The following is a 23192-nucleotide window of genomic DNA, read 5'->3' on the forward strand; positions in this document are numbered from 1 at the left end:
CCCAGATAGGTCAAAGATTTTTAAATAAAAATTAAAGCTAAGAGAGCAATAGAAGAAAATATGAACATTTTGATCATCTTGTGGTGTAGAATTCTTTTCAAAACATGATACCAAAGCCACATAAAAATGCAAAACTTCTACAAGGTGGGACATACCACAAATAAACTTTTGTTATGACTGGGAAAAAACGTTTATTTGAAACACATCAGGCACTTAGTATTCCAAAACTATGGAGAGTTCTTACAAATTAGATAAAGAGGGAAAATGCTAAGATCAGGAAGAGGCAATTAACAAGATGCATATGAATGACTGGTAAACCCATTCCATCTTCACAATAATCTCAGGACGGACATGAACACTGCTGGACACGGTCCAGCTCTGAAAGGTGGCGTCGGCAGAGTGTGAACTGGCCGGCATGATCATGAGAGTCAGTGACATGCACACGTCCCTGACCTACCAGTTTCATTTCTAGGAGTTTATCCTTGGATTTTTGGACCAATATTCCCATAAGTGTTTACTGTAAATGTAAATACCCATCACAAAGGATTGCCTAAATGAGTTATAGCACATCCACAGAACAGACGGTGCAGACATTAAATACATACGTGTATTTTATTGGCATAGAATGGTCTACAACATAGTGAGAGAAGGTTGTAAAGTGCAAAGCCATTTCATAGGAGTCTACTTGTATATATCTGCATAAATGCATGCACGTGAAGATATTCCCAAAGGGATGCGCAAAAGTATCAGCTGTGGCAGGATTTCAGTTATTTAATTCTGCTGTTACACTTACTGATACTGTTGGAAATTTACGGACAATGTATATTTTTGTAAGACAGAAAAAAAAGCCAATTTCACTCTGGGAAAAAAATTGCATTCTTTGATTATGTAACTACTTCCAGAAATCTAGCTTAAAGAAATTATCATAAATATGGACAAATACTTGAAACAGAAAAAAGGGAAATAATTGAAACATCCTACAATTATGGTACATCCCTAAAAATAATTGTTCATTTCCCCCAATATTCACAAAGAATGTAACACCTTATGGAAATGCCTATAATGTACCGAGCAAAAGAGTAAAAAAAAGAGAGTAGATCACATAATTTTACACATATAGTGTGATCCCAATTTTGTTCAGAAAAGGTTTACAACTAAAGTTTTTATATAAAAAGTAGTAAGATCTTTGATATATTTCACATCCAATTGGTTCAGCTACAGATTATTGATTTCTTCTTTATATATTTTTGTACCACAGTGAACACCTAACCTTTTATAATAAAATGGAAAAGACCTGGGACTTTGGTATGTTAGCTGGAAAAAGTCCTGCTGGCCGAAAAGAGTGCTCCCCATCAGAGAGTGCTGAGGCAGCCTGAGCTAGAAGGCGAGCCTCAACGGCATCTTCCCTACGTTCTAATATCAATGTCATCTTCTCCGTGTTCCAGTATCACTGTCATCTTCTCTGTGTGCTAATATCAATGTCATCTTCTCCGTGTTCTAGTATCAACATCATCTTCTCTGTGCTCTAGTATCACTGTCATCTTCTCTGTGTTCTAATATATCTACTGTGACACCTTCTGAGGCAAAAGAGGCCACTATCTGTGAGATCTATGATTCACTCAAACTCAGAGAGCAGTACATTCATACCTGCATAGCCACTGGGAAATCTGTCTGAGCCTCTAGAGGGGAAAAACATATCCACAGCTTTCTTTATAAAAGGTTGGTTTCCTGCTGCGGGCTGTCCGACTTCGATTATGTGCAACTAGGAAAGAGATTTTAGGTCAATCCAAGTAAACGTTCTTGGTGGCAGACTGATGCTAACCAATGAACAGTGGTGAGCAGAGCCTTAGGTCCACGCTCTGTATGACTAATGATAAAACTTACATTCAAACAAACGGTCAAGGTGCTTATGTTATTCACTAACCTGCTCCCTATCACCAAGTACAACAGAAAGAACCAATGCCAGGAAGCCTGAGAAACATTTAGTTTCAGCTTGCTGACCAAGTCACTTCTCCCCTCTCTGGGCCTCAGTGCAGATGCCCATGAAACAAAGGGCTCCAACAGATCTGCTGTCTCTTCCAGCTCTGCCACTCTGACCTCCTGGACACAGCTCAGGCTAACACAAATCAGTTAGTAGACAGGACCACACGACTGAATGCCAAACTCACAGGAGAGTCAGTCGTGGCAGAGCCTGAGTTTTTCAAGGTTATGCTGGAGGATGTAAGGAACTCTGGAGATTCTGGAAGAAAGAGTAGATGAGGCAGCCCATCTCTGCTTTTATCAGAACAGTTTCAGGTTCCTTTCATCTAACGGAAAGTTATCATAGCTAAAACAAGTCTGGAAAAAGTCCCGAGTAGAGGTGGATCAGAGACACAAAACTCAAGGGCTGGAGAGGAGGCTCAGTGAAGGAAACGGATGAGTGTCCACTTAAGGACAGTCTGGATTTGGCCCAGCAGAGAGAAGGGGAAATACCAAAGAGGCTTGAGGCAACCAGAGGATGAACTCTGAGAGACGGGCCAGAAGGCAGAGGGATGACGCAGCGAGTGACTAGGGGCTACTGTAGGTCAAAACGGGGGGAGACCGAAGCTCCCTGAAGAGGGGCACTTTCAGATAAATGGTAGTTTAGGAAAATCCTTTTCGATGGGCAGAGTGGGTCTGAGGACTTAATAAATGGCTATTTTCTAACCCAAATATGAGTGACAAGGGCCTAGTCGACCACAGACGTGAGAATTGCTAAAGGCTGAACAGTGCCAACAAGAACAGAAAGGAGCTTGAGAGTGGTTTCTTGCTTGGGAGTTGGGAAGGATGGTGGCACTGCCAACAGAAATGGGGCTGTGGGAAAGGAAGCCAGGCTTCTTACGGAGGTGGTGGGAGAAGGGCACGACTATGGACAAGTGGCGCCCACCTGTGAGAAAGTTAGCAACAAGGAACTGGTATCCAGACAAAACTCAGATCCATACACGGAGACTGCAGAGCCCTCAGTAAGTACAGCTAGGCTCAATCAGAAGGCAGGCATGTGCAAGGGGCACAGGCGCAGGAAACCACTGAATGGACCACACACCTTCCACTGTGGTAGGGGAAGTGACATTCAATCACAAAATAGGCAGCACTTGGGACAGATGCTGCAGGGGTCTGTGTGGTGGAAGGGGCTGCCAGGAAAGACTGCCCCTGGCCGCAGCTCCACCCTGAAGGAGGGGCCTGCCTGGCAGTCGAGTCTCAGAGATAAGGGAGCCCGCCTGCCTTAGGAGCCCTTCTCTGTCCAGGGCCGCCGTCCACCTACAGAGGGTGTTTCTGGTGTGCTCTTTTCTTCACAGGGAGCTTGGTGGGGCAGGTTCTGCTCCTACAAGGGAGCCTGTGGCCGCCTAACTCTCTGTGAGGAGGTGAAAAGCCTCATTCTGAGGTGATACAGTAGCAAGCTCTTTGTGTAGGCTGGTATTTTTACCTGAGTCCTATTCTTCTATTGGTTCTCAACCAAGGAGAGCATGAAGTACGTTACACAAGAGACCAAAGTACCCAAGTACGAGGACCTACGAAGAGGAGGTTTGGAAAGCCGCATACTGATTAGAACTCTTCTCTGGGGAACACTTCAGGGCTGGTGACCAACCCAAAACAACGATTTCAGGAAGCGTTTTTGACAAGAGTTTACTGGGAGGAGGACTCTGTTTTGAGGCAGCTCTCCAGGTGAGCCACAACCCTGGTGCAACCCCAAGTCTCCCCAGCATCATGAACTCTTACACCTCCACATCTCTGCCCACAGCAGCCTTGCCAAACAGGTGCTGGCCGTGCCTCAGAGCCTGACAACACTCCACTCGCCCCCAGGGCACAGCCTTTCTCTCTGCAGCTCCCTTGGGGTCTCACCTCCACCCCACCATCTGGGCACAACCAGGCCTCGGTGACGTAGGACCCACGCCTTAGGTAAGGATGGCTGCACTGGCTCTGTCACAGCCATTGCTCCCAGGAGACGGTGCGTGAGAGTAGAAACCAGGCCCTGCTTACCTAGCCCAGGTTCAGCAGGCTCTGTCCAAGAGGACTCTTAGGGAAAGGGACCAATTAAACACTAGTCAACTTGAGGTCACTAACTTTATGCAAAGGTTGGCTGTGAAACCACCAACAGGTACAACAGGTGAATGGTTCTAAACACGGCAAGAGCTTCATGAAGCACCTGCAGACCATTCCCCACTCCCAGTTATAAATTGGTTTTGAAACGTTGGTTAAGCGGCTACCAATTACACACATACAAACTCCTGACAGACTCAGGACACTCTTCTGAAGGAGGAGACAGAGTAGATCTTACCTTGCCCCCTGCGGGATTGCGTACAGCAAAGCAGAAAAGGGTGGCAGGCTTGGCATTCCCCTTGCTCTTGAACTCTGCAAAAGCAGCAGCAGGGCCTTTTATGGCTTGTGAAACCTTCCTATAAACAGAGTAGAGCTGCATTGCCCCAACCACACGATTTTGCTAAGAAAAGACATTTTGCAATAATGGGAGACAAAAGAGATGGACATAAACAATTGTTAAAATGTTTCTAAAATGAAAGCCTCATACGTTGATATAGTTCCTCTAATAAAAAATAAGTTTATTAGCTAGTAAAAGGCATGAAATAACTCTGAATTTGATAGGGAAAGATGGCTACAAACACCAGAGAAAAAGACTACAAAACAGTAAGATAGATGATCTCAATTTGTAAATGTGTGTGTATACACACAGATACATATATATGTGAGTATGCATATATATACACACATAGACGAACACACATACACACACACATACATTCACAGAAAGTTAAGTTTTGGGAGGAAAAACTCCAACATGTTAAGAATAGTTTAAATCAGGAGGATGAGATTATGGGCTAATTTTGAAAATAATGTTTTCTGAAATTTCTAATTAGCAAAAATTGTATCTTTTATAAAACTTAGAACTTAACATTTTCTAGCAAAGAATTTCAATACATTTATATCCAATGTTAAATGCTCAAAAAGCTAAGTAAATGGAACATGAAAGCATCACAGTTCAAGCTCCTAGAATTCAACATTCAAACCAGCATCTCTGCCAAATGAACCTCCAAAAGCAGTCTGTGGGCAAAATTCAGATATTCAGTTGATTCCCCACCTACCCACATCTCCTTAAAAGGGGAAAACAAGGAGCTGGTCCAGTGGCGTAGCGTTAAGTTCAGGCACTCTGCTTCAGTGGCCTGGCGTTTGCAGGTTCGCATCCTGGGTGTGGACCTACACAATGCTCATCAAGCCATGCTGTGGTGGCGTCCCACATACAAAATAGGGGAAGACGGGCAACAGATGTTGGCTCAGGGCCAATCTTCCTCACCACAAAAAAGGTGGGGGGGGACAAAAGCTTCAACTTTTTTCTTTTTAAAGATCTTTTCTATTGCACACACATTAAAATTACTACACAAAACACTGATTCATGCTACAACATGGATGAACTTTGAAAACAAGCAAAGTGAAAGAAGCTAGTCACAAACTGATTCCACATATGAAATATCAAGAATAGAGAAATCTAGAGAGACAGAAAGTAGACTAGCAGTCACCAAGGGCTCAGAGTAGGGAGAAACACAGCAGAAACCCATAGACAAATGGTATGCACTCTAACAGAAGAATGAACAAGGACATTTTAAAATGAGAATAAGGACAGAACAAGATTTCCTCTCCCTAGGAGACAATGGGAAGATTTTCGGCAACATGGCAACAATAGACTTGAATCCCAGTGCTAGAGAAGATGAAGCTGAAGCCCAGATGAGAAGGCGAAGCAGAGAGAACACCTGAGATCAAGCCTGGAGCCCTGGGCTCTTACTCCACCTGTAGTCGCAGACCCACAGGCTACATGTGTAGCCTTGGGCAGTGACCTGCTTCTAAGCCTCAGGCTCCTGTTAGGTGAGGTCCACCTCATGGGGATGGATCTCCTGTGAGTGTTATGTGTGCTTTGGGTTAAGACACAACAAGGACCATAGCTGGCAAGGATTCAACACAAAAATGCTTTCTTTGTGACAGGCTCTGTGCAAGGGGCTAAGGATAAAGAAAATGAATACAACACAGACCATTTCCTTAAGGACACATGATGAGGGCTTCCAGCAAAGAAGCAAGCAATTGTAATATAGGGTATTGACTCCTATGACTCATGAAAGAGCGAGATTGCTATGACCTCACGAGTTCGGTGAGTCAGGGAAGGCTTCTCAGTAAGTGACAAGAGCTAACCAGGTGAGGAGGAAAAGTGGTTTGAGAGAGAGGAGTAGTAGCATTTGCAAATGTTTAGACACGGGGTGGCAAACTAAGGCCTGTGGGCCAAAATCCACCCACCATCTTCCCCTCTCCCCTTTTCTTTTGTTGAGGTGAAATTCACATAACATAAAATTAACCATTTTAAAACGTACAACTCATTCAGTGGCCTTTAGTACATTCACAATGTTGTACAATCATCGCTGTCTCTATAGCTCCAAAACATTTTTATCACCCCCCAAAAAACCCTGTGCCCATTAAACAATTAGTCCCCACCCCTCTTCCTCCCTGGTTGCCCCTGGCAACCACCAACCTGCTTTCTGTCTCTAGAGCCATCCAAATATTTCATACAAATGGAATCATAAAATACGTGGCCTGTTGTGTCTGATTTCTTTCACTTATGAGGTTTTGAGGTTTGTCCATGCTGAAGCATGTGTCAGTACTTCATTCCTTTTTAAGGCTGAACGATATTCCATTTTACATATAAACCACATTTTGTCTACCCATTCATCCACTGGTGAAGATTTGGGTAGTTTCCATCTTTTGGCTATTAGGAATAATGCTGCTATGGACACTTCTGTACAAGTTTTTGCATGGATATACATTTTCATCATTTCTCTTGGGTAGATACTTAGGAGTAGAATTGCTAAGTCAAATGGTAACTCTATGTTTAACTTTCTGAGAAGCCGTCAAACTGTTTTCCAAAGGAGCAGAACCAGTTTACAATCTCACTACTAAGGTATGAGCGTTCCAATTATTCTACATTCTCACCCATACTTATTTTCCATTTTTAAAAAATTACAACCATCCCAATGAGTGGTACCTTACTGTGGTTTTGATTTACAATTCCCTAGTGACTAATGATATTGAGCTTCTTTTCATGTGCTTGTTGGCTATTTGTGTATCTTGGATGAATGTCTATTCAAGTCTTTTTGCCCATTTTTTATTTGGGGTATCTTTCTGATGTTGAGTTGTAAGTGTTCTCTATATATTCTGGATACTAGACTCCTATCAGACACACAATTTGCAAATATCTTCTCCCATTCTGTAGGCTGTTTTTTCACTTTCTTGACAATATCCTTTGAAGCATAAAACTTTTTAATTAAAGTCTAATTTATCTATTTTTTCTTCCACTGTTCATGCTTTTTGTGTTATACCTAAGAATCCACTGCCAAATATGAAGTCATACATATTTCCCATGTTTGCTTCTAAAGGTTCTATAGTTTTAGCTCTTACATTTAGGTCTTTGATCATTTAGAGTTACTTTTTGTATATGGTGTGAGGTAGGGGCCCAACTCCACTCTTTTGCATGTGGATATCCAGTTGTCCCAGCACCATTTGTTGAAGAGAATACTCTTTCCCCATTGAATGGTCTTGACATCCTTGTTAAAAATTGTCAATTGGCCATGGATGTATGGGTTTATTCCTGGACTCTCAATTCTATTCCATTGATCCACATGTCTATCCTTATGCCTGTGGCACTTTTTGTTGTTAAATGCTTCCATGTTATTGTGATATAATAAGAAATATATATTTGGTCTTGGTCCCTGTTTCCTGGCACAGAACTCCTAAAACCCTTGTAATTTCCTAAGGGATCATGAATGACAGGAGTATCTTTTGTTATAATATATGGTCTTAGTACCCAGTTCCTAACATAAAAGCTTCTAAGACCCTTGGGATCTCCAAAGTGATAATAGTGCCTTTTTTTATGATAATGAGATGACTGGCAACTGGGGGCCCCTAGATAGCTTCAGTATGGGGTCTGGTCACGGGGAAAACAAAGGTGTGATTAGAGGGTTGGAACTTTCAGCCCCACTCCATCCTGACCTCCAGAAAGGGGAGAGGAGCTGGAGATTGAGTTCATCACCAACAACCAATAAATTCTCCATAAAAATCCCTAAACTATGGGGTTCAGAGAGCTTTCCTGTTGATGAACACATCAAGGTGCTGGGAGGATGGACTGTCTAGAGAGGGCATGGAAGCTCCACACACACCCCCTTCCCCATGCCTTGCCTTATGCATCTCTTCCATGTGGCTGTTCCTAAGTTGTATCCTTTATAACAAACCAGCAAGAGTAAATAAAGTGCCTTCCTGAGTTCTATGAGCCACTCTAGCACGTTATCAAACCTGAGCAAGGGGTTGTAGGAATTCCTGATTTATAGCCTGTCGGTCAGAGGTACAGGTGGCCTAGTACTTGAGACTGGCATCTGAAGGGGTTGGGGCAGTCTTGCGGGACTCACCCCTTAAGTTGTGGGGTCTGCACTAACTCCAGGTAGTTAGTGTCATAACTGAATCGAATTCTTGATCACCCAGTTGGTGTCCATAGAGAACTGGAGAATTTTTTGGTGCAGAAAAACCAACACCTTTGGTGTTAGAAGTATTGTGAGAGCAAAAAGAATTTTTAGCTTGGACTTTTTTTTTTTAGATTTTCTTTTTCCTTTTTCTCCCCAAAGCCCCCCGGTACACAGTTGTATATTTTTAGTTGTGGGTCCTTCTAGTTCTGGCACGCGGGACACGGCCTCAGCATGGCCTGACGAGCGGCGCCCTGTCCTCGCTCAGGATCTGAACCAGCGAAATCCCAGGCCGCCGAGGCGGAGAGCATGAACTCAACCACTCGGCCACGGGGCCAGCTCCTAGCTTGGATTTTTTTATTTGTTTGCTTTTATTTTGTCAGTAAGTCATAAACAAGCAACACTGTGATTTCGTCTTTTCTTCTAAAATATTTTCTCAAATGTGATGATTTCCTTGTAAATGGGCATGATTCCCAAGAGGTTTTGTTTTGTTTTGTTTTGCTGAGGAAGATTTGCCCTGAGCTAACATCTGTTGCCAACCTTCCTCTTTTTTCTTGAGGAAGATTTGCCCTGAACTAACATCTGTGCCAGTCTTCCTCCGTTTTCTATGTGGGTTGCTGCCACAGCATGGCTGCTGACCAGTTGTGTAGGTCCACGTCCAGGAACTGAACCTGGGCTGCTGAAGTGGAGCACGCTGAACTTACCCACTAGGCCTAGGTTCCCCCAAGGATATTTTTTAACAACTTTCTTGAGATATAATTCACATACCATATAACTCATTTGTTTAAAACATACCATTCAATGTTTTTCAGTTTATTCACAGGATTGTGCAACCAGTACTACAACGTAACTTTAGAACACTTTCACCCCATAAAAGAAACTTCATTAGCAGTCAATCCCCAATTCTCATCTCCCACACTCCACTCCCCATCTAAACAACTACTTATCTATTTTCTGTCTCTATAGATAACTATTATGAACATCTCATATAAATGGAATCATACAACATGTGGTCTTTTGTGATTGATGTCTTTCACTTAGCTTAATATTTCCATGGTTAATCATGGTATAGCATACATCAGTACTTCATTTCTTTTTACCATCAAATTAATACTCCATTGTATGAATGTACATTTTATTTATGCACTTATCAGTTGACGGACATTTGTCCCACCTGTTTCTGTAAGTAAAGTTGTATTGGCATGCCCTCACCCATTCATTTAAATATTGTCTATGGCTGCCTGTAATAAAACTTCAGAGTTGAGGAGTTGCAACAGAGACCATATGGCCCACAAAACCAAAAACATTTACTATCAGGGCCTTTATAGAAAAAATTTGCTGGACCTCTAGTTTAGAAGAATAAAATAAAAGTTAAGTACTGTAGTAAACTGGAGCAAAAGGCTTTCAAGAAAAATCTTAGAGGCAAGTAGTTAGTGTGGAATGCATTAACTATAATCTAGTTTTATGACTCTCAGTTTAAAATTCCACCCATGTCCAAGCCCTGAGACATCACTTCCGGAGGAACAAACACATTTCCAGACCAGGTTCAGAACAAAGATCCAGCTTCAAGGAATAAACAGGAAGTTTGGAAGCAAAAAGTTTTCTGGGAAACTACGGGAAGAGTGATAAAGGCTATATCGTGAGTAACTTTGTTTCATTTGAGGGTCCTGTAATTTTTAGAAGCCTCCTTCTACAGCAACATAAAGGCTCAAACAAGCATAGCTTTCCCAACGACTCTTGAATAGCACAGACAGGCTGTGAGAGAGCACTTTCCCAAGTACCCTCCTGGCCTCACAAAGGTAGAGTAAATCAATTCTTTCTTTCCACCCCATATTGCCTTAAAAATTTACCATTACAGCATCTGTCACACAGATTTTACCTGTGCTTGTGACACTCACAATTCATCTCACCATCCTTAGGCTGTATAAGGTTCACTCCTCACCCCTTACATAATAAAAATGCCCCTGTCCTTATTTCCATTAGCAACACCTGCACTGCCCGCAACCTCTGCCCACCATAAGGGCCAACAGCATCCGAATCCTTTCAGAGGGACACCAAAGGCAGACAGTAATTCCAGGTAACAGACGATACCCCACAGAAACTGTCCTGGTTATAAAATCATTCCTGTCATGTAAGCTTTGGCATTCAGACTCAAACAAGTTATGTTATGGGTGACACCATTATAATGTTATTTCATGTTTAGGAGCAATGGGAATGTCCATCATTCCAGATGTGATGTGAGGTTTCCTACAAAGACATTGTCACTCCAGCTTAACCCTCAACCCTAACAATAAGAAATAACGGGCTAAATGGAAGCCTTGGGTCTGTCATTGAAAGGCTCCATGACCCTAAGAAAGTCTCTTAAACTACATCACAAAACTCCCAGGTCACCTGGGAAAACATACTTGTCACTACATCACAGAAGATGAAGGATTACAGCAGAGGTACTTAACTCTCCCTCATCCATGCCCCATTCCAGGACAAACGCCAGGCCATCATCTAACTCTGTTCTCCCCAACAGACACCCAGTCCTTCACCAAGTTCTAGCTATTTCATCTCGAAAATCTGAAGTCTTGCCTCTCCTGTCCATCTCCAATGCCACTGCCTCCATCTAAATCACACATGGCTTATTTCTTCTGGGGGTTGCAGAATAGGAGAGACTCCCAACAGTGGAGAGAAGTGCTCCTTCCATCTTTGCTCACTCTTCACCTTTCTCAGACATGCTTCTACTCCAGAACACACCATATGGCTTTATTCCTCTATCTGCCTGTCAACTTGCCTCCCAGCCTCCAGTCTTCAAGGTGAGCCAACATCAACATCACTAATAGCGTTATTTCTACCCCACCACACTGCTGAGAAGGAAAATGAATCACATCACTGTCACTTTAAAACCTGCTGCAGAGAGCTGGCCCTGATGGCCTAAAGGTTAAAGTTCGGCAAGCTCTGCTTCAGTGGCCCGGATTCAGTCCCAGGGTGCAGAACCACCCACTCTTCTATCAGCAGCCATGCTGTGGGAATGGCTCACATAGAAGAACTAGAAGGACCTACAAACTAGAATATACAACTATGTACTGGAGGTTTTGGGGAGAAAAAATAAAGAAAAATAAAGAAATAAAAGCTGCTGCAGAATTCCCATTGCCTGCAGGACAGAGTAGGCACCTCAGTCTTGCCCCCATCTATTGCTCCAGACTTGCCCTTCTAGCTGCCTCTTATGCACCCTACAGGTACTAGCCACAGTGGATGCCCTCAGACTCCCAGAAAGAGCCATTCTCCTTCATTTCCATGCCTTTGCACACAGTTTCCTCCCAAAGTACACTTTTATAGCAAAATGCAGCTGAGAGGCCCCCTCTGCTGTGGGCCTTCTGTGACTTAAGGTACTCTCTGATGGCTCCCACAGCACCCTCTTTAATTGTCTGACAGTTTTCTAAGTACTAGAATCCTGCAGTCATGCCTTCCCCACCAGGTTATGGGAGACCATTCAATGGCCAGAATCGGCTAAGACCTAGGTCAGATGTCCCGTAGTCCTCAAGTATCTGGTGACTGGATTAGCCACCAGGAAGGAAAAAAGGAAGCATGGCAGAAAGTTACTGCTTTGATTATAAAAGGATATGAGTTGGTAACATTCCATTAAAGCTCTTAAAATAGAGCCCAAAAACTACTTCCTATAAACCTATTGGTTCCAAGTGGCTCTCCAAATTTCCTCAACAATTCACTTCTCAAAACTGTGCCAGAAATAGTTGAGAGAGTAAACATTAGTAACCTGATGGAATATAGTAGTTGATGGGCAAAAGTTCGATTAAAATTCTTATATCATCCAAAGTTCGAGTTTCTTTGTAACCCATTTCTTTCAGTCCCAGGCCTATTTCTTCTGCCTTACACCTATACCAACTTTAACATTAGGCCTTGACATCCTGTCAGACCAGCCCCTGAAAGCAGCCAAAAGCTTACCGGAGCTGAGATGCCAACGAGGAGCAGCCACTTCTGGTACTCATCAGTCTGGCAGTGGATCATCTGGCACCCTGCCAGACTGCGATGTCTATCAAACATCTTCACAGGCTGGGGGTCCCCTTCCATGTTCCAGTGGTAAACTGTGGTCTCAGTCACCAGGGCAACAGTGTTCACAGAGACCCATTTCCAGAAAATCATCTCTTCTGCCATCACATGAGACTTCATTTTACTCTTCATCTCAATATTAAAGATATGAAGTGTCTTCCCAGCTAGTATTTGATGAGATGGAGATTAAAGAAAGATAAATTAAACATCTGAAAGACAAATTCTTACACTCTTAATTCCCAATCTTTTAAATATTACTTTAAGTTGTACTACTTACGGCTAATCTGAGTAAGAGGTGAAAAAAAGCTGCCTGAAAAGTAACTATACTTTGATGTCTAAATAATGAGAAGAGCCTCTTATGCATTAGATCCTTCTTCAGAAGAATGTAAAAATGTGTGACTATTTACAGAATGTATGAGTAACAATCAGAAATTAGTTCTAGTGAAGCAACTATCAAGAGAATCGGTCTTAGATTGGTTTTAAAATACTTTTATGGATAAGTCAGCATTCTTTCTCTGTTTAGTGTGTCTAACTTTCAGGAAAGAAGGAAACCATTCCTTAAAATTAAACCAACTTCTCCACATAACAGGGTTATTTTGTTTTAAATTCTTAAAAATGCTGGGACCAGTGTTGTCAAGTAGAATTTTCTACAATGTTGGAAATGTTCTGTGTTTGCACTGTCCAGTACAGTAGACACTAGCCACATGTGGCTATTAAGTATCTGAAATGTGTCCAGTAAGGCACATTTCAGGAATTGAATCTTTACTTTTATTTAACTTTAAATTTAAACAGCCTTACATGCTAGTGTCCAACAGGACAGCATGGTTCTAGACAAAAGGCTTTGGCATCCATCCTCTGGCAAGAGACTCACATTGTTTCCATCTCTGGTAAAAAGCTGAGTTCTGATCATGGTATCTACGCAAAATTTAGAAGTAACATGAAATACTCCTTCCCCTTAAGATCAGGACCATGGCAAGGATTATTTCTCGCACAACTTCTATTTGGAGTTTTACTGGATATCCTAGCCAGTGCAATAAGGCAAGAAAACTAAAAGGTACAACAACCAAAAAAGAAGTAAAACTGTCTTTATTCACAGACAACATAATTGTTTACAAAGAAAACCCTCAGGAATCTACTAATCTAGAAAACCACCATCAGAACTAATAAGTGAATATAACAACACTGTAGGAAACCAGGTCAATAAACAAAAATATCAATTGAATTTCTAGATGCTAGGAGCAAACAATTTGGAAATAAAATGTTAAAAAGATAACATCATTAAAAGAAAAAAAACTTGACTAAGAATTCTACACCCAGCAAAATTGTCCTTCAAAAATGAAAGAGAAATTAAGACATTCTCTGATAAACAAAAGCTGAGGAAGTTTGCTACCACTAGAGCTGTCTTGCAAGAAATGTTAAAGGGAGTCCTGCAGGTGCAAATGAAAAGAAATTAGACAGTAACTTGAAGCTGTATGAAGAAATACAGATCTCAATAAAGGGAGGTAAATACATGGGTAATTATGAAAGCTAGAATTACTGTTACTTTGGCTTGTAACTCCACCTTTTGTTTTCTATATGATTTAAGAGACTAAAACATTAAAAAAAAACTATTAGTCTAAAAGCTAGTATTATTGTAACTGGTTTGTAACTATACTTTTTGTTTTCTACATAATTTAAGAGATAAATGCATTAAAAAGAATTATTAGTTTATGTTTTGTACACATGATGTATAAAGATGTAACTGTGGCATCAACAACCGAAAGAGGTAGGGACAGACATGTAAAGGAGCTGAGTTTTCTATGTTATTGATGTTACACTGGCACAAATTTAAATTAACCTGTTATAATTTTAGGATGTTAAATGCAATCCCTATGGCAACCACAAAGAAAACAGCTACAGAATATACACAAAAGAAATGCGAAGGGAACTAAAATGTTTCACTCAAAAAATCAACTAAACACAAGAAAAGACAGTTGCGCAGGAAATGAGGGACAAAAGAGCCATATGGTATACAGAAAAAAACAGTAAAATACAGAAGTCCCTCCTTATCAGTAATGCATTAAATGTAAATGCATTAAACTCTCAATCAAAAGACAGAAAGTGGCAGAATGGATATAAAAACATGATCCAACTATACACTGTCTACACAAGACTCACTTTAGGTCCAAAGACACAAATAGCTTGAAAATGAAAGTATGGAAAAGATAGTCCATGTAAACAGTAACCAAAAGAGAGCAGGAGTGGCTAATAGCCCCACAAAATAAACTTTAAATTAAAAAAGGTTAGAAGAGACAAAGAAGGACATCATGTTAAGTGAAACAATCCAGTCACTAAAAGACAAATACTGTATGATTCCACTTATATTAGGTACCTAGAGTAGTCAGAATCATATAGACAGAAGGTAGAATGGTGGTCGCCAGAGACTAGAGGGAGGAAAGAATGAGGAGTTATTGTTTAAGGGGTATACAGCTGTGCAAGAGGAAGGGAGTTCTGGAGACGGATGGTAGTAATGCTTGTACAACAATATGAACATACTTAAGACCACTAACCGTAGACTTAAAAATGGCTAAGATGCTAAATTTTATGTTAAATGTATTTAGCCGCTATGAAAAAATAGTTGGAGATTTCAAAATTCCACCAATAATTGATAAAAACAACTAGATAGAATAAAAGATCTGAACATTACTAACCAATTCAACCTGACATCTTTAGAACACGTCACTCAACAAGAAAACACATTTTCTTTTCATGTATAACTGAAATATATTCTAAGATAGACCATACATTAGGTTATAAAACAAGTCTCAAGAAATTTAAAAATTTTGAAATCATATAAAATAAGTTCTCGGATTAAAACACATATATTAGATAATCAACAACAAAAGAAGTATGAGATATTCCCAAATTTTGGAAATTCAACAAGACACTCGTAAATAATCCATGGGTCAAAGAAGAAATTACAAAGAAAATTAGAAAATATGTTGAACTGAATGAAATAAAAAGCAGAACATATCAATTTTGGGGTGCAGCTAAGACAGTGCTTAAACAGAAATATATAGTTTTAAATGTCAAGACCAGAAAAGAAGAAAGATCTCAAATAAATAAACTAAGTTTCCACCTTAAGAAACTAAAAAAGAAGAGCAAATTAAACCCGAAACAACAAAAAAATAGAAATTAAGAGCAGAGCAAAAATCAATAACAGAAAAATCAATGAAACAAAAAGTTGGCTTTTCAAAATAATCAAGAAAATTGACAAACCTTAGTTACATTGATCAAGAAAAAAAAGAGAAGACACAAATAACCAAAATCAGGAATGGAAGAGACGACATCACTGGTGACCCTAAAGAAATTAAAAGAATTATGAGTGAATATTATGAACAATTTTATGCCAACACAATAGAAGACTTAGATGACTTGGATAAATTCCTAGAACGACAAATTACCAGAAGTGACACAACAAGAAACAGGAAATCTGAACAGATTTACAGGCATACCTGAGAGATATGGCAGGTTTGTTCCAGATCACCACAATAAAGTGAGTATAGCAATTAAGCAGTGACATGAATTTTTGGTTTCCCAGTGCATACAAAAGTTATACTTACACTACACTGTAGTCTCTTAAGTGTGCAATAGCATTTTGTCTGAAAAAAGCAATGTATAGTCCCTAATTAAAAATATTTTATTGTTCAAAAATTCTAACCACCATCTGAGCCTTCAGGGAGTCGTAATCTTTTTATTGGCAGAGGGTCTTGTAAAAAATGTGATATCTGCAAAGTGCAATAAAGTAAAGGGCAATAAAAGGAGGTATGCCTGTACAGCAAATAAAGAAGTTGAATTCATAGTTTAAAATCTTCTCAAAAAGAAAAGCCCAAGCCCAGAAAGCTATTATTGTTGAATTCTACCAAATACTCAAAGAAAACAGAAATAATGAGTCTTTCACAAACTCTTTCAGAAAGGAGAAGAAGAGGGACCACTTCCCACCTCATTCTATAAGGCGAATACTAATGTAATTACAAAGTCAGACAAAGGCATCACAAGAAAAGAAACCACAGACCAGGTATCACAAAAAATAGAAACATCTTTGGGGGCTGGCCCCGTGGCCTAGTGGTTAAGTTCATGCGCTCCGCTGCAGGCGGCCCAGTGTTTCGTTGGTTCGAATCCTGGGCACGGACATGGCACTGCTCATCAAACCACGCTGAGGCAGCGTCCCACATGCCACAACTAGAAGGACCAACAACGAAGAATATACAACTATGTACTGGGGGGCTTTGGGGAGAAAAGGAAAAAATAAAATCTTTAAAATATTAGTGACCCAGGTGCTGGCCTGGTGGCACAGTGGTTAAGTTTGCACTTTTGCCTTGGCAGCCGGGGGTTCGCCGGTTCAGATCCTGGGTGTGGATCTACGCACTGCTTGGCAAGCCATGCTGTGGCAGGCATCCCAAATATAAAGGAGAGGAAGATGGGCACAGATGTTAGCTCAGGGCCAGTCTGCCTTAACAAAAAGAGGAGGATTGGTGGCAGATGTTAGCACACAGCTAATCTTGCTCAATAAACAAGTAAATAAATAAAGCTCATTGCTTTAAAAAAATAATTAGTGACCCAAATCCAGCATCACACAAAAACAATTATACCCCATGACCAGGCGGGATTCATCCCAGGAATGCAAAGTTGGTTTAACACCCAAAAATCAATTCACATAATACATTACACCAATAAAGGACAAAAACCACGTGATCGTTTCAACAGATACAGAAAAAGCATTTGATAAAATCCAATACCTTTTCATGTTAAAAACTTTAAACAAAATAGAAATATAAGGGAACTTCCTCAACTTAATAAAGGGTTCATCTACCCAAAACCCACAGCTAACATATTCAATGGTGAAAGACTAAATTCTTCCCCCTAAGATCAGAAACAAGCCAAGTATGTCCATTCTCACCACTTCTACTCAACACTGTACTGGATATTCTAGCCAATGCAATGTTGAGACAAACAAACTGAACAGAACTCACATTTGAAAAGATGATGTGTAACTGCCTAGATGCCAATAACCACTGATACGGTGTATCAAAAATCCCAAGAAATCCACTAAAAATGTTAAGAACTAATAAATTAGTTTAGCAAGTGCATAGGATATAGACAAATACATAAAAATCAATTGTATTTCTATATGCTGGTAAAAAACAATCCAAAAATGAAATTAATAAAATAATTTTGTATATAAAAACATCAAAAATAAGACAAGAATAAATTTAACAAAAGAAGTTCACGATTTGTACAGTGAACGTGTAAAACAGCATTTAAAAAAAATGAAAGACCTAAATAAATGGAGAAATAGTCCATGTTGAAGGACTAGAAGACTCAATATTGCCAAGACGGCAATTCTTGCCAAATCCATTGATAAACTCAATGCAATCCCAATCAAAATCCCAGTAGGCTTTGTGTAGTAATTGCCAAATTGATCCTAAAATTTACGTGGAAATTCAAAGGACCTAATTTCAAATAGTTTCAAAAATTATTTTGAAAAATAAAAAGTTAGAGCACCAACATCACCTGATTTCAAATTTACTATTAAGCCACAGTAATGAAGTAATTGGCACAAGGTTGGGTAATAGATGAATGGAACAGAATTAAGAGTCCAGAAATAAGTCCTTATATTAATGGTCAATTGATTTTCACCCAAAGTACCAAGACAATTCAATAGAGAAGGATAAACTTTTCAAAAAATGGTGCTGGGACAATTGAGTATCTATATTCAAAAAATATATAGAAAAAAAATCCCACCAAAAAAGAAAGAAAAAACCTTACACCCTTACCTCACACCATACACAAAAATTAACTTAAAATGGACCACAGACCTAAATGTAGGAGTAAAACTACAAAACCACTAGAAGAAAATATAGAAAACTGTATGACCTTGAGTTAGGCTAATCACTCTTAGATAAGATAGACTCCAAAAGCATGATCCATTAAAGAAAAAAATTGGTAAGGTGAACTTTATCAAAATCAAAATTTTTCCCTTTAAAAAATACCATCAGGAAGATAAAAAGACACATTACAGACTGGAGAAAAAAATACATGTAAATCACATAGCTGATAAGGCTTTATATCCAGAACATATAAAGAACTCTTAAAATTCAATAATAAGACCGCCAATTAAGAAATGGGCAAAAGATTTAAATAGAAAGTTCTCCAAAAAGATATATGAATGGCTAATAATCACATGAAAAGAAAAGATATTTAACATCACTAGGCCTTAGAGAAATGCAAATTAAAACAACAATGAGGTACTAGTACACAACCACTGGAATTGAAATGATAAAAAAGTCACTCAAGTGTTGACATGGATGTGAAAAAACAGAATGTAGAGTGGTGCAGCTACCTTGGAAAACAGTTTTGTAGTTTCTTAAAAAGCTAAATAAATTTACTATATGATCCGGCAATTCAACTCCTAGGTATTTACCCAAGAAAAATGAAAATATATGTCCATACAAAGACTTGCAGGCAAGTGTTAATAGCAGCAATATTCGTAATAGCACAGAACTGGAACGAATCCAAATGTCCATCCACTGGTGAATGGAGAAATAAAGTGTGATATATCCATACAATGGAATATTATTCAACAATAAAAAGGGGGGCTGGCCCAGTGGCACAGTGGTTAAGCGCACACATTCCGCTTCAGTGGCCCAGGGTTCACTGGTTCAGATCCTGGGTGCAGACATGGCACTGCTTGGCACACCATGCTGTGGTAGGTGTCCCACATATAAAGTAGAGGAAGATGGGCATGGATGTTAGCTCAGGGCCAGGCTTCCTCAGCAAAAGAGGAAGATTGGCAGTAGTTAGCTCACGGTTAATCTTCCTCAAAAAAAAAAAAAAACAATAAAAAGGAACTAACTACTGATACAAGCAACAACATGGATGAATCTCATACTATGCTAAGTGAAGGAAGTCAGATGTAAAAGACTATATATCATATGATTCCATTTATTTGAAATGTCCAGAAAAGGCAAATCTATAGAGGCAGAAAGCAGATCAGTAGCTGCCCAGGATGGGGTGGGAGTGGGAAATGACTGCAAGTGGAATGAGGGAACTTTTGGGGTAGTGGAAATGTTCTACAACTAGATCATGCTGATGGTTCCACAACTTGATAAATTTATCAAAAGTCATTGAACTGTACAGTTATAACTGGTTGATTTTATGACATGTACATTATACTGGAATAAAGTAGTTAAAAAAAGAAGAAAAAGACTGGACTAAAGTTCATTTATAGGATGAGGGTATCTTTTAGTTTCAAATAGCCTGGGATCACAGAGGAAACTGCCTCTAGCTTGAAAACTTGTCAAGTTGTCCTCAGACTGGTTAAAAAGAACTTGTTTTATATGAGGTACAATATTTAAGGTCACAAAAAGAAAAAAGAAAAAGAAGGACCAACCTCTTTCGGGAATCAACCTCAGGTCAGATTCAAGTCACCAAGGTAAGAGTGTGCCACCACAAGGGGGCACCATCCCACCACCTCTCCCCTGGCCACCTGAGCCGAGAGCTAACTGCTTGGCTGGCTCTAGGTCAACCTACACCCCATTTACCCCTAAAAATTAAAGGAAAAAAGGTGAAGTTTGTAAAAAGAAACAACACAGATACTCAAAGGGCAATGTTTCATAATAAAAGTTGGAAATCATGCTCAGGCCAGCAATGCAAGCTGTCAGCAAACTCTTCCTACAAAGGACACAGAAGATCTCTGTCACATATTCATCTGTTTTGTTTTTACAACTGTTTAGAAATACAAAAACCGGGGCGGTCCGGTGGCATAGTGGTTGGGTTTGTGGGTTTGGATCCCAGGGGTGGACCTACATACCACTTATCAAGCCATGCTGTGGCGGCATCCCACATACAAAATAGCGGAAGATTGGCAACAGATGTTAGCTCAGCAACAATCTTCCTCACCAAAAAATTAAAAAATAAAAAACATTCTTAGCTCGGGGACTGTAGAAAAACAGTCAGTTGGCTGATCCCTCAGTTAGGGCATTAATGTTCCATTAAAATGATGAGCAACAGATGAGGAATTCTACCCCAGTGCACGATCTTTGAGTCAAGGGTAAAAATGTCTCTGGTTTTAAAATATCCACCACAAATCCAGCAACAGAGACAGTGTGGAGAGAGACTGGGGTGACTGAGTCTGCTCTAAACTTCTCCAGAAGGACTGGCGATGATAAGGGCGGAGCACCTCAGGAGCTCTTAGCCAGAAAAGAGGGTAGACAGCAAAGGCAGACCTTCTTAAAAAAGAGGTCCATCTCACAAAGAGCCCCTTCCAATTAGAAGACTTCACGAGCCAAAATGGGTGGACTCTATAAGACTCAAGACTAGGTCCCTTGCCTTCACTTTCATGCTTTCACATTGGCACGTCTGCAACAGCTAAGGTGTGTGAAACAACGAAGTGTAATTCAATTATCTCTGTAATTCAATCAGTGTACAAATAACTTTATTTTATTTTTTTGACGAAGATTAGCCCTGAGCTAACTACTTCCAATCCTCCTCTTTTTTGCTGAGGAAGACCAGCCCTGAGCTAACATCCATGCCCATCTTCCTCCACTTTATATGTGGGACACCTACCACAGCATGGCTTTTGCCAAGCGGTGCCATGTCCACACCTGGGATCCAAACCGGCGAACCCCAGGCTGCTGAGAAGCGGAATGTGCGCACCTAACTGCTGCGCCACCGGGCCAGCCCCAGCTTTTTATTTTTTTTGAGACATTTTCACTCATTTTGGTCTAGGGCCTTTAAAACACACTAAATATCTTTCATTTGTCAACAATTTGTACTACAAGGGTCCAAGATCATCCTTAAAGAGAACTATACTAGAGAACCAGGAAGACTAAAATGCTGGTCATTTCGGAGACCTGCTGAGAATACCAAACAGAAAATGACATGCTAGATGAGGTCTCTCAAAAGTACTGCAAAAATAGAAAATGCAGAAAAGTCAAAAGAATCATTAGGAATCCACAAAGTTTAATAATTTCTTCAAATAAAACCAAAATAGTTAACAGTGCTTATACTACATGTTCAAAAAAATTCTTGACAAGAAATAGAGTTGAGGGCTGGCCCTGTGGCTAAGTGGTTAAGTTCGTGCACTCTGCTTTGGCGGACCGGGGTTTCCCTGGTTCGTATCCTGGGCGCAGACCTAGCACCACTCACCAGGCCATGCCAAGGCAGCATCCCACACAGCACAACCAGAAGGACCCACAACTAGAACATACAACTATGTACTGGGGGGCTTTGGGGAGAAAGAAAAAAAAAAGATTGGCAACAGATGTTAGCTCAGGTGCCAATCTTAAAAACAAAAAAAAAGAATATAAGCTAATAAAATGTAAAAAAGAAAGAAAGAAACAGTGTTAACAAAAAAAGATAATTTTGAATAAAAAATTTTCAGCTATTTCTTTAAATAGAAAGGTCTTAACTTCCAGATGTCCATCTATGTACTGAAATGACAAAGCAGACCCTATTTCTATAACAAAATAGAAGCATAGGCAAAGCTAATATTTGGCATTCACAAACTTCAGGCCAGAGAGAGCTACACTTTTCAAGATAAGTGATAATGCATTTCACATAAAACATTAGCAAGTCCAGTATATATGCAATCCTTTCATTTCCTGAATCATGGCAAAATGAAGATTCTATATTCTCAAGGTGACCAAAAGGTTCCAAGCAGCCAGGGTCCCTGGAGTTCAGGGAAGCGAAATTCTATTAATCGGCAGCTATACTGTCATCAGTGTGTTTCACAAGAAAGGTAAGTATCTTGGCTCATACTCTAGGATACCTGGAGCACCACAGTAAACCAGCCCCTCATGGGTCAAGGCCACCACATGGCCTGACTGGTGAGCACACATAGTGTAGCTGTTGGCCTTTCCAGACACGGCATCCATGAGGACGAGGTCCTGGGTGTTCACTTCCTCTCATGTATTTGGCACTAGGGGTGCTGGGACAAAAACCTGGGGTGCTCAGGGGCCAAGAGGGCATGCAAAACAGCTTTTGCTAAAACTTTTGGAATTAAGTTTAATATTATAGATGATACTTTGCTGTGAGTTTACTGACACCTGTCCAATATTTAAGGTGACAAAGCAGGTAAAGTGAGGCAAAATTCTTTTCTACAAGTCCCACTAGGCTTACCTTTCAGAGCTATCACCTTAAAGGCTGGGTTCATGATGGCGCTTTCTGCTGAGACAGGCCATCTGACTGGTGCCACTGGATCACTCATGTCAATCATCACCACTTGCGCCGGTTCACCAACTTTCTCTCGGACACATATAACTTGTCAGATGCCACGGTCAGTGTGCTGAATCCAATATTGGCTGGATTAATTCCCAGGTTTTGGAGCTAAACAGAAGAGAAAGATTTGATTAAGTTTTTCCTCTCTGAAAGAGGTTCGATCTAGCCCATTATTCAGCGAAGTCTAACAGAAGGAGGAAAAGTTAAGCAAAAGTTTAGAAGAAAGTTAATATTGAGTATTGGAGGCAAACGTTGACTTGCCTTTCCACACCTTTAACAGATACAGCCAATGCAGCAACAACAGGCTGTGAGTCAACCCTCAGGAAGCTCACAATCCTGAGGGGCTGATGAGAACAT

General features: G+C 40.3%; 1 protein-coding gene across 1 annotated transcript in view; it reads right to left on the reverse strand.

Annotated features, from left to right (window-relative positions):
- Nucleotides 1-23192, reverse strand: part of LOC106826774 (clathrin heavy chain 2) — a 44863-nt gene that overhangs the window by 6355 nt on the left and 15316 nt on the right. Inside the window, 6 exon segments of the mRNA XM_070516819.1 lie at nucleotides 1648-1680; nucleotides 1682-1762; nucleotides 4295-4456; nucleotides 12471-12739; nucleotides 22737-22877; nucleotides 22880-22943. Of these exon segments, the coding sequence (XP_070372920.1) occupies nucleotides 1648-1680; nucleotides 1682-1762; nucleotides 4295-4456; nucleotides 12471-12739; nucleotides 22737-22877; nucleotides 22880-22943 (750 nt within the window).

Source organism: Equus asinus, chromosome 8 (genome assembly GCF_041296235.1).
Source record: "Equus asinus isolate D_3611 breed Donkey chromosome 8, EquAss-T2T_v2, whole genome shotgun sequence".
NCBI classification, from domain to species: Eukaryota; Metazoa; Chordata; class Mammalia; order Perissodactyla; family Equidae; genus Equus; species Equus asinus.